The sequence below is a fragment of the Chenopodium quinoa genome, unplaced genomic scaffold (genome assembly GCF_001683475.1).
Source record: "Chenopodium quinoa cultivar QQ74 unplaced genomic scaffold, ASM168347v1, whole genome shotgun sequence".
NCBI lineage: Eukaryota > Viridiplantae > Streptophyta > Magnoliopsida > Caryophyllales > Amaranthaceae > Chenopodium > Chenopodium quinoa.
Genome location: NW_018742899.1, coordinates 1,621,766 through 1,633,259, shown reverse-complemented (window position 1 = coordinate 1,633,259; position 11,494 = coordinate 1,621,766). Strand labels below are relative to the sequence as shown.

General features: G+C 36.7%; 1 protein-coding gene across 2 annotated transcripts; it reads right to left on the bottom strand.

Annotated features, from left to right (window-relative positions):
* Nucleotides 1-3,166: 3,166 nt before the first annotated feature.
* On the bottom strand, nt 3,167-6,932 carry LOC110727100 (phytol kinase 1, chloroplastic-like). 2 transcript variants are annotated; one of them, XM_021906643.1, is made up of 6 exons: nt 6,277-6,932; nt 4,478-4,545; nt 4,259-4,390; nt 4,055-4,170; nt 3,827-3,941; nt 3,167-3,704 (listed from the first exon to the last, which is right to left on the bottom strand). In XM_021906643.1, the coding sequence occupies exons 1-6, from the start codon at nt 6,574-6,576 to the stop codon at nt 3,524-3,526; spliced, it is 912 nt and encodes a 303-aa protein (XP_021762335.1). In that variant the 5' UTR covers nt 6,577-6,932; the 3' UTR covers nt 3,167-3,523. The 2 variants fall into 2 exon arrangements, with proteins under 2 accessions (XP_021762335.1, XP_021762336.1); XM_021906644.1 differs by lacking the exon at nt 6,277-6,932 and adding an exon at nt 4,644-6,256 and having other exon boundaries at nt 4,259-4,395.
* Nucleotides 6,933-11,494: the final 4,562 nt, after the last annotated feature.

Here is an 11,494-nt window from a genome sequence, read left to right as displayed (position 1 = left end):
TTTTTACTCTCCTCTCTCTCTCTCTCTCTCTCTCTCTCTCTCTCTCTCTCTCTCTCTTTTTGGTAGTCTTTAGATTCTCAATCACATTATCAATCAATAATTATTTTCTTTACAATATATTAATAATTATTTTCTCTATGATCAATTAAGATTAATTAGATTATATTCAATTTTTTTGAGTTTGAATAATTACAATCGAACTTGAATATAATTTCTGTAAAAAAAGAAATGAACACGTAGTAATTTTAAAATGAAAATTTAGTACAAAATGAACATATAGTTCACCGAAAATGAACATTTTGTACATAAACAATGAACATATTTCAACAATTTATTTTATCTTTATTTTTTGTTAATAATTATATACAATGAATTTGAACCTATATGAAAATCATGTTTATTTTTAATATCCTAAATGTTCAAACTTTTTTTGACATGTTCATTTTCTTACGTGTTCATTTTTTTATACTAAATAATCATTTTTTTTAAAGTGTTCATAACTTGAAATATTCTTTTTATTAGGTTGAAAGTTGAATTATTTGAACATTATTGTTGAAAATCTGAGCAATTTATATATTTATTATGAACATATATGTTTCGTTATTTATTACAAACATATCTTTAATTGATTATGAACACATACATATGACATATAGAGTGATTATTTATATTTTTAACTATTGTATGATGATTATATATTTATGAGCATTCTAAACAATTATTATGAACATATGTTGTGATGATTATGAAAATTCTGATTATTTGTTATATCTTAGTGCGTACAGATCAATTGTATTTGTGGAAGGCAAATAATCTGAATTATTAAAGAAACAAGTAAGAAGTGATGAAGAAGCATATGATATGTACAATGATTATGGCTTTAAGTTTGGTTTTTGTATAAGGAAATGTACAATGATTATGGCTTTGAGTTTGGTTTTTGTATAAGGAATTAAGGGGAAAGTACGAAGAGTTGGTCAGACTAATGTTTTGTAAATTTTTTTTTTTTATTGTATTTTATTGTTGGCGAAATAGAGGGAATGAATGGTCTGTTGTTGGTGGATCTCAATAATGTCTGACAAGACAATTAATTTACAGTTTATAATTGATTATATTTTCATTTAGCAAAAAATTGTACAAGTATACATTATATATTATGAATTTCCATATTATAATTCATTTACATTTTAATATTTATGTTTTTATTTACATTTTTAAGATTTCAACATATATACTATGAAAATGAACAAGTAATATATGAAGATAATAGACGAGAAAGATGAAAAACTAGTAAGATATACCCAATGCAAATATATTAAGGTAACCATTTGCAAACCACACTTGTCCTACTTCAATCCCAAATTTATATATATTTTAAGAAAAAATTAAACCACGCTTGTTTTGCAAAGTAATTAATATTTCAATTGCAACATGTATAAAGTCAATCTCGATCATTCCTTCTGCTTGTAGCCATCTTTACTCTACGTCATTCTCTGATTGTGTTACTTAGTATAATATCTTGTAGCCATCTCTACTCTATGTCATTCTTTGTTTGTGTTACTTTGTATGATTTTAGCACAAAATTCAACCTTAGCTTCCAATTTTGATTAGCCTGAAAACAAAATTTAAACAAATGAATAAATTATTGGAACATATAAGTTTCAAAAATGAACACACATTTATAAATGAATATTTAAAATTAAAAAAACTTACATCATTAGCTTTTAAGTCACAAACCCACTCTTGTAAAGATTATGAAGTGTATGTTTCCATATGCTTCATCAAATAACCACCATAATTTTTATGAGCTATAGGTAATTAATTAAAAGATTATGAACATAAAGGTAAATAAGTATGAACATAAAGTTTAGTGATTATGCACATCAAGTATACAGATAATGAGTCTATATGCGTTAAAAAAATGAACATACAAGCCTTAAATTTTGAACATACTTGTAAAAAATATGAGCACAGGATGTTATAAAAAATGAATAATACGCATTAAAAAATGAATAGACTTGATACTTTTTATTATACTTAATAATATGAAACTTTAAGATAAAAAGAATGAATTAAAGGAATTTCAAAGATTATGAACATAACAAAAATGTAAATCAACAATGTAACAATAAAGTTAAAATTTTAATTTTGTAACATCAACAATGAAACAATAATTATTTATACTTTCATTTCATCTTGATTTTTTAGTAGTTGTTGAAGTTTATTTTATTTATTTTTTATTTTCTACAAAATAAATAAAAAAGTGAAATGTGTGCCTCATGAATACAATCACAAAAATCATACAAATTAATTCGACTACTTGTTATTGAAACTAATCTAAACAATTTTTGTATAAGTTCATCTTCTTTGAGATAGATTTCATTTATGAATTTTCAAGAAATTTCAATAAAAACAAAGTATATATCCAACAATTCAAACAAAAGTAAGTAATATACACATAAACTTACCTTTTATTGGGAGAATTAGTTTGATTTTTCAATTTTTCTCGAACATCCATGGTGATTTTTCAGATTTTAAGTGAGAGAAAATCATAGAGAGGAGAGAGAATCAATTGTGTTTGAGTGTAGAATAATTTTCAGAAGTTTGTGACTTTTTTTTAAAAAAATATTAATATGCCGCTGAACAAAGATTGTTTGTGGGGTGGGCTGCATTTTATTTGGGTGAAATATTCGTGGGCTGTGTTGGACGCGAATATTGGGCATGTTGCATATATCTTAGCTATATAAGGATGTAGCTAAGACCAATTGGTTTTAATTTATGACTCGAATTTTTGTAACTATATTTGTTATTCATTTTATCATTCACTACATATTATGATATTAATACCTAAAACAAGGAGAAAATAAATATGTTATGATTAATTTTTATCCTAAAGGTTTTTAGAAATTTTTAATTTTTAATTAAATATAGTGTTAAGTCATTTCATCATTGTCAATTATTTATTAATCAATTCTTAAAGAGGTTTTTTTTTTTTAAATTAATTTTTTATTTTATTATTTTATTATAAATAGTAAAAATAATCCATTAATAAAACATTATATGACATTAGTTGATTTTTAATATTATTTTTTCTTAATTAGAAACTAATAAAGCTTAGTTAAGCCATTTAAATGGGCAATTGATTTTTAATATTTAATTAATTTGTATATTCAAGAAACCAAAGGTTGGATTCACAAAAAAATGTCAATACAAAGTCATACGACATTAAGGAAAAAAAGAGAGGTTTCTTTAAAAAAACAAAAGAAAAAAAGTATAGGATGTTGGCTCCCCACAAGCATCTTATGATATTTAAATGATTTAATGATCGATTTATGTTTACGTATTAAACTAATTCATCAATAAAATCATTAAAGCCATTACTCAAAATCAATAAAAGACTGTCAGATACGCCAACAAAATTTAAAGTATTGTAACAAAAGACGATGAGGGTTGGATCTTGGATGGACAATCAAACATTAGGAGTTTCCTTGAGATGTTGGGGAAGAGCAGTCTTTCAGACCATAATCTACATACAGAGGTATGCCGTAACCATGGTTGCGAGAGGGACTGATATATTATCATCAATTTGCTCTGCTGTTGGAAGCGATTCAACAACTGTTGCTACGAAAGAAACTACTGCAACCCTTTGGGCTGTGAGATTCCAATCAAACTGGAAGTAACCCAGGACTGAAAAGTAGTAAAGCATCCTGAGGCATCCACAACAGATAGCTATGCATCAAATCACTGGGGTCAAATACAAACTCACTCTGGCACATTACAGATTAATTTCAATTAATTTGAATCGTCAAGAAAGAAAGAGCAATTTTACCCCATAGATATCAAGAAACCAAAGGTAAACATTGAAATGCTACCGGCCCAACTTTTTTTCTGGTTATAAGGTAACTTCACATAACCGAATTTTCTTCCCATGATATCAGCAATTCCTGTGGCTTCCACAGTCAATAGAGAAACTTTTGCATGGAAAAAAACGAAGCTGGAAGGTAAACTAAGTAAAACAAAATATCAGCTTATCTATAAGGAAATTTGAGGACTATACCATCACCGCCAGACATCATTGCCAATAACAACAGGCCAACTGGAGAATCACGCCAGAAGAAAATGGCAGATAAAGCTAGAATCAGAACATAGTATAACGGACCTCGTAGCAATTCCCTGCAATTTCAAGAAATAGGAAAATGTCACAGACACGGAATAGAGAGTGATCAAAGAATTTTTTCTTAAAAGGATTTGAGAAAATTACTCAGGTTTGCCTTCTCGAGTAACAGATTTGAGGAGGCCTTCATCTGTTGCAAGTGAGAGTCCATTGACCACAAGTCTCAAACCATTTATAAATGGAGCAAGAGACGCAAAATACCGAGCTTCTGGTGAGGCGCTATTCTAGAGTCACATTGATGAGTTTAAATTTTTTTTATAAAAAAAAGAAAGCTCAATTTCCTAGATAAAGATGAAGAAGAAGTACCTGAAAAGAGGCCAGGCAGCCACAAAAAGCAACCCAGAAATTATATGGACAAGCTTTCTGCTCAAATTCTGCTCCATAGACAAGGAACTAATTTAAGAATCAAATTGCCTTTGTGTTTTTTCCTAAAAAAATAAGCAAATCAATGTATTTGAATTTTGGCACCTACTTATTGTATGCATAGGACTAGCTCGCCATCAAATACCTAATTAAAGACCCTTGGCAAGTGCAAGAGGCATGCCTCCCACAAACAAAACACAATTAAAGCTCAGCTTTAGGTTAAAAGACTTACAAGGTAACTCACAAGACTTCCAATTAATTGCACATTTAATAGATAACTTGGCCTACCATGTTCCAGAAAGGAAAGACCACCAGCAGCCAAAGGGATGTCAAAGCTATTAAGTTAACACATTGATAACTTCAAGCTCAGTTTACATCAACAAATTGACCAAATTATCATCAACCTTGTCTTGTGGGGCTATGAGAATGACAGACACAAAGGGAGAAAGATGAAGAAATAATAGAGGCCAGGGTGAGATGGAATTGAATATCTTGTAACTCCAGAGGAAAATTAATGGCACTTGAATCATCTGAACCATATAAAGTACGGTAAGTCTATAACACATCCATGATCTACATTGACAAATATCTTTAATATAGGCACTAGAAATTAAGTACCATCAATCTGTCTTAGACCTACAGAATTTCGCCTCTCCTACACAGTTCCCGTACCATGGAGTAGGAACCTTGAGACGAACAACAAAATAAAGGTATCAACAGAATAGGGTTTTGAATAACTGGTAGCGAGACTATAGTTAATAAGACACAAATGTTGTTATTCTTGTAAACGTCGGTTATTATCACATCCATCGAAGACACATCAATTTTTTTTCCCCAAATCTTTCGAAATCCATCAAGACACAAAACCATCCTAATTTAAGAAAGAACTAACCAAATTATTCCTGGAGTATCCACAATCACATAGTTATTGAGAAAATTTTCACTTTAGCTGATGGCTAGCCTGCAAATCGTGTAAAATTATAATAGCCGCAGTGCCTTATATTATGCAGAAGGGCAGAGAACCAAGATGATTTTATCAGAACATTTTCCTTTAATGGAATTTCTGAAAAGTAAAAAGTCTAGTATAGTAGTATCTTTAAAAGGACTACAATACTGCAAGAACGATCAATGGAACTTAAAAGATTTTAACAAAAAGTTCCAGCATGAATTTATAAGGATGCTTGTCAAGGAAATTTTCTCCAATACATTACAATTATGCCATCATACACATTTTTTCGACGCTTTATATTTGAAGAATGCGTGCCTAATATAGGCTAGGGAGTCATAGTTGTATGATTACAGATTTACAGGCAGTTGATTCCATTAGACCCTTGATCCAAATTGAAATATTATTACCCAAAGATAACCAAACATTAATGAAAAAAACCAAGTAAAAGTGCAAAAATTTACGAATTCCTCTTTTTTTTCTTGTATGTAACCAAAGCAACTAACGGAAAACTACTAGTATGTAAATTTTATCACTTCTCAAGAGCTTTGCTCTGCTCATTAATCAACCAAACAAAAACACAAATAACACCCACTAAATATAAAATCATAATTATTCAAAAAAAAAAAAAAAAATTCCTAGTTTGAATGTTCTGCACGTCTCTGATTTCTGAGCCAATATAACATACAACCCTCATTACAGAAGAATCCAAGCCAAAACCCCAGCTTAAAATTGTAAATTAAAGCAATTAACTTGATTTTTTTTTTTTTAAAAAAAAAAAAAAAAAAAAAAAAACCTGAGAGATGATGTTGCGGTGAGTGAGATTATCAAAGACAGAAACAAGAGAGTAACCACCAGTGACTAAAAAAGCAGTAGCGCCGACATCCTGGAAAAGCGCAGCATCAGAAGAGAGTAACGCGCGCCTGGAAACTACTGTTGATGCTGCGGAATTGTGCTTGAGTGTAGTTTCAGAGAAGGGGTAATGATGACGATGGAAATGGAAGAATGTGAGGTTAGAGTACGAAGGACACGGTTGAGCCGTGCCGAAAGACCGTGAACAATGGTGGTGGGTGTTTAGTTTCAGATGTATCGCCATTGATGCGCCTGGAGTAGTAATGGAGGTCTTTGCTGTTTTTCCCAATTATTGAATTGTGTTGTATGTTTGGTTAATATGTATTCCCCTCAGTCCCCTGTTTTATATTAAATAAAACACTATTCATTTTCGATCGTTTCATAATAATTATCACATTACTATATTTGATAAGGACGTATCATAATTTTATAATCGTTTGTGTACACCCGATGTACAATATAGTTACATCGAGGGCCGACACGTGCCAGTTGCCTAGCTTCAATTCATGCTTTTGGAAAATCTGCCAAAGAAAAATAAATAATGAAAAAAAAAACCCACAATTTTCTTCTCCTCTCACTTCAACAAAATCAGAAAAAATTGGGAGCAAATTCATCCTCTTATCATTCGAAATTGTTGCTGCTGCAATATGTATCGAAATATAGAACCCTAATTTTTGAATTTATTTACATCGTCAAATTGAAGAAACAGGGGCTTCATAAAATTGGAGAACGAAAGTCGGAAAGTGCTAATTACCGATCGATAATTAATAACAGTCCATATATTCTACCAATTTATAACTCAATTTTTTTATATTTTTATGCGAATATACAAAAAAGGATGATCTTATTTTTGTTGTGAACAATGGTGGTGGGTGTTTAGTTTCAGATGTATCGCCATTGTTGTGCCTGTAGTAGTAATGGAGGTGTTTGGGTTCCATTCACTCCAATTGGCCGCTCCACAAATGATTCAATTACAAAAGCCCGAAATAAGGTTCAACTCTCCAAGCATATGTTAAGTAAGTCAAAGGTCTGGTCAAGTGGCAAGCCCATTTGATCTCAAGGCCATTTAACTATTGGAGCAACGTATAAAAACTTTCATTCTTCTCTCTCTAAAGATATTCACTTCAAGGCTCAAGCAATTAATACTCTTGCATAATTTTCTCTCTCGAAGCACTATACTGACTTCGGCATTGGAGGGGTCTTCCTTGGCACAACCCCCGAGACCAATTTACGTGTATTTACTGTGCAGGAAACCCTCGTCCCAGTCATCACTTGGGCCGAGTACAGTCTTCAGCCCACAAGAAAGGTCTAGACGAAGGACCTATTGTTTTCACTCCGAAACAATTTGGCACCGTCTATGGGGAAGACATTAAAAAAAAAAGCCAAAAATCGATCATCTTAGCATCATGACTAAGAGCGGAAAGAGTGCAAGAGCACTAAAAAGAATGGTCCTTCTTCCTCGAAGAAAGGTCCACCTTCTTCGTCATCTTCTTCAAGAGCGGCTTCTTCTGAGAAAGCCGCATCCGAGAGGTCACCTTCTCGTCGCACTGAGCAGTCGTCGAGCTCTCGCCGACCGAGTCAGACCAATGCTAAGAGCCCAACTCCTAGCTTACACTCACAATCTCACCCGACACCTCAAACGGGTCCCACTTTAGAGGAGGTAGCGAAAGCCGTCGTAGTCTTCATGGACCTCATAAAGGCCTAAGCAAGCAATTTTCTGCCACCTCCTAGCCAATCAGTTCACGCTGACACTCCTCATTAGCTGAAAAACCTAAGAAGGAGGACCGGCCAAGAGGACGGCGGGCGAGCTCCATCTTTCAAGGAGCTCGGAGAGAAATGGGAAGAGGATACTTGGAGAACTGAACGGGAAAGAAAGAGAAACCCCCAGTTCTTTGAGGAATCCGAGACCCAAAGTTTCAAAAGCAATAACACCACCTCCGCGTGGCAGGAACCTGCTCGCCGAAACGTTCACGAACGTATCGGCTCAAGGGAGGTGAGCGTGCATAGTCGCCTCACTTACCCCGAAGGGACTGCACCGTACCCCGCACCATCCTAGTCGAGGACAAAAACCACTTCTACTTCTCTGAGAGGGCAAAGCGAGGTCCCTTCGGTTGGGTACAAGGGGAAAGCCGTGATGGTACCCACCAGTTCACCCTTCCAGAGCTGGATTCTTGAAGAGCATGTGCCGACGGTGAAAATAGCGACGCACATAACATATGATGGAACTTTGGATCCGAAGGACCACATTGCCTCTTATGAGGGGCACATGTATCTAAACCCCAGGTCCGAAGTGACCTGGTGTAAATATTTCCCGGCCACTCTCAGGGGTGTTGCACAAGAATGGATCACCAAGGGAGTGAAGGAAGGCTCTATAACCGATTGGAAAGACCTTTCCAACAAGTTTAAGAGCAAGTTTTCTACGACAAATCGCCGAGAGAAAACGACTGTGCTAATGAGCCTGCAGCAAGGGGAGGACGAAAGCCCCCAAGACTATCTGACTCGCTTCAGCAACGAGTTGTCCAAAATTCCAAGTCTGGACCAAGGGCTAGCCGTTTTCGCATTGCGGAATAGGCTACAGGCTGGAAAGTTCCTTGACTTCATGGTCATGCACACCTCGCAGACCTTGGAGGAAGCTCTAGAAGCTTCGGATAAGTACATCCGAGCTGAAGAGTGGAACAAGACCAAGTCCCAAGCTCAGACTAGGACTGGTTAGATAAAAGGACAACTGTTCGAAGGCCAGAGCCAAAGGAAAGGGAAGGCACCTCAGAACCGTCCTTGACTACTGAGTCGAAAAAAGGGAAATGCGAATCTTACACTCCTTTCACTCTTGCACGCGCTAAAATCTATAGCATAACGAATGACGAGTAGAAGTGGAAGAAGTCGAGGCCACTGCCATCGTGCCATTAACAGAAAAATAAAGACCAATGGTGTGAGTTCCACGAGTTTCAGGACACCACACCGAGGACTGTATCCAGCTGAGAGATCAGATCGAGGATATGGTCCGAAAGGGGTATCTGAAAAAATACCTCGCGGATCGACGCAAGGAGAAAAAGGCCGAGCAAGACTCTCGACAACAACTAGATTTCCCTAGAATAAAGGACAAGTCGCAGGACAAAGATAATATTGACATCCTTGTCATTTCTAGGGGGACGAGTTCCCGAAATGCTCGAAAGCGCCACTTGAGGGGTTTAACCCATCAAGTCAACCATGCTGCCATCCAAGGTCCAAAGTCTTCGGTGCCGAACTTTACGTCCACAGCCGAAGACTGTTGGGGGGTGACTTACCCCCACGATAGCCCCCTGGTGATCATCACGGGAATTGCAAACCACAACGTCTGGCGAACCCTTGTCGATGGCGGTAGTGAAGCAAACATCCTCTTTTGAGAGGCGTATGACCAGCTGAAGTTACAGACCAAGGACCTGACTCCAGTACCTTACCCGGTATCTGAATTCAATGGGTCTGCAACATATCTAGATGGGAAGATCACCCTTCTCATCACCATCGGCAAAGACCGAGCAGCTCAGAATGTCATGGCCGAATTTCTGGTCGTGGATGTTCCATCTGTGTACAACTAGGGAGACCCATAATTCACGAAATTCAAGGAGTGGTCTCCACGTATAATCAAATGATGATATATGTTTCAGACGAGGGCTACTCTGAAAGAATCCAGGGCAGCCAGAAAGAAGCCCGCAGATGCAATTACCTCAAGCCATCTAAAAGTCGCTGCGACGACCAGGATGAGGAGGAAAAAGAAAAAGAAAAGGACTGAAGTGCAAAAAAGCAGAATGGCTTAAGCGTTTTGGCTTAGGGTACCCTGCCCAAGAAAAGCAAAAGGGGACTTCATCTGAATATCCATGTTGAACTTATCCAACTCCTTCGGGACAACAAGGATGTGTTCGCTTTTTCAGTAGCAGACATGCCTAGGATCGATCCGAACCTCATCTCCCACAAGCTGAACGTCAACCCCACCTGTTGACCTGTCAAGAAAAAGAAGGGGAATTACTCCGCTATTAAAAACCGAGACATCGCAACCGAAGTAAAAAAACTTCTGGATGTAGGCTTCATCGAAACCTACCAATATCCGGAATGGATGGCTAATGTGGTGATGATTCAGAAGGCAAATGGCACCTAGAGAATGTGCATTAACTTTACGGACCTAAATAGGGCTTGTCCAAAGGACTTCTATCCTTTGCCGAGGATCGATCAACTAGTCGACTCGACAAGTGGCTATGCCCTGCTTAGTTTCATGGACGCATTCTATGGGTATCATTAGATCTTCTTGCACCCCGATGACTGAGCAAAAACGACATTCGTTACGGACGCCAGGGTGTACAATTACAAAATGATGCCCTTCGGATTGAAAAATGCTGGGGCAACATATCAAAGGCTAGTTGATCAGGTCTTCGCCGAGCAGAAAAGCAGCAACATGGAAGACTATGTTGACGATTCAATCGTCAAGAGCAAAGAGGATAAAGACCATGTTGCGCACCTGGCCGAAACCTTCGCCACCTTAAGAAAGCACCAAATGAAGTTGAATCCGAAGAAGTGTCTTCGGTGTGAAATCAGGCAAGTTCATGGGCTTCATGATCAGCAAGAGAGGGATTAACGCCAATCTCGCCAAAGTTCAAGCAGCGCTCGATCTTCTTGAGCTAAAAACAAACAGGGACGTTCAGCGTCTCATCGGGAGAATGGCCGCCTTGTCCAGGTTCATCTCTAAAGCCTCGAACAAGGGGCTTCCCTTCTTCAAAGCGATGGAGCTTCAAAAAACAAAGGAGCTCATCTAGGAAGATGAGCAAAAAGAGGCCTTCAAGCAGCTCTGTGAGCACCTAGCTCAACTCCCGACGTTGGCACGTCTAACCAAAGGAGAAACGCTGTACTTGTACTTGGCAGTCAGCCCAGCCACTATAAGTGCAATCCTGCTGAAGGAAGAATATAAAGTCCAGAAGCCGATCTACTTCGTCAACCACACTCTGACGGACGCCGAGACTTGCTAACCCCTACTAGAAAAAGTAGCTTATGTAGTAGTGGTAGCTACTCGGAAGCTGAGGCTCTATTTTGATTGTCATCAAATAGTGGTCTTAACTGATCAGCTGCTGGAAAAAGTCCTCGGCAAGGTTGAAAAATCAGGTAGACTGGCGAAGTGGGCCTTCGAGCTCATCGAG

What these genes read in the sequence shown, in the direction of transcription:
- LOC110727100 (XM_021906643.1), bottom strand. Translation starts at nt 6,576, where the DNA reads ATGGCGATACATCTGAAACTAAACACCCACCACCATTGTTCACGGTCT. An exon ending in AATGATGTCTGGCGGTGATG is followed by an intron (nt 3,942 to 4,054) that starts GTATAGTCCTCA and finishes TGGAAGCCACAG; the next exon opens with GAATTGCTGATATCATGGGA. An exon ending in GGTTTCTTGATATCTATGGG is followed by an intron (nt 3,705 to 3,826) that starts GTAAAATTGCTC and finishes TGGATGCCTCAG; the next exon opens with GATGCTTTACTACTTTTCAG.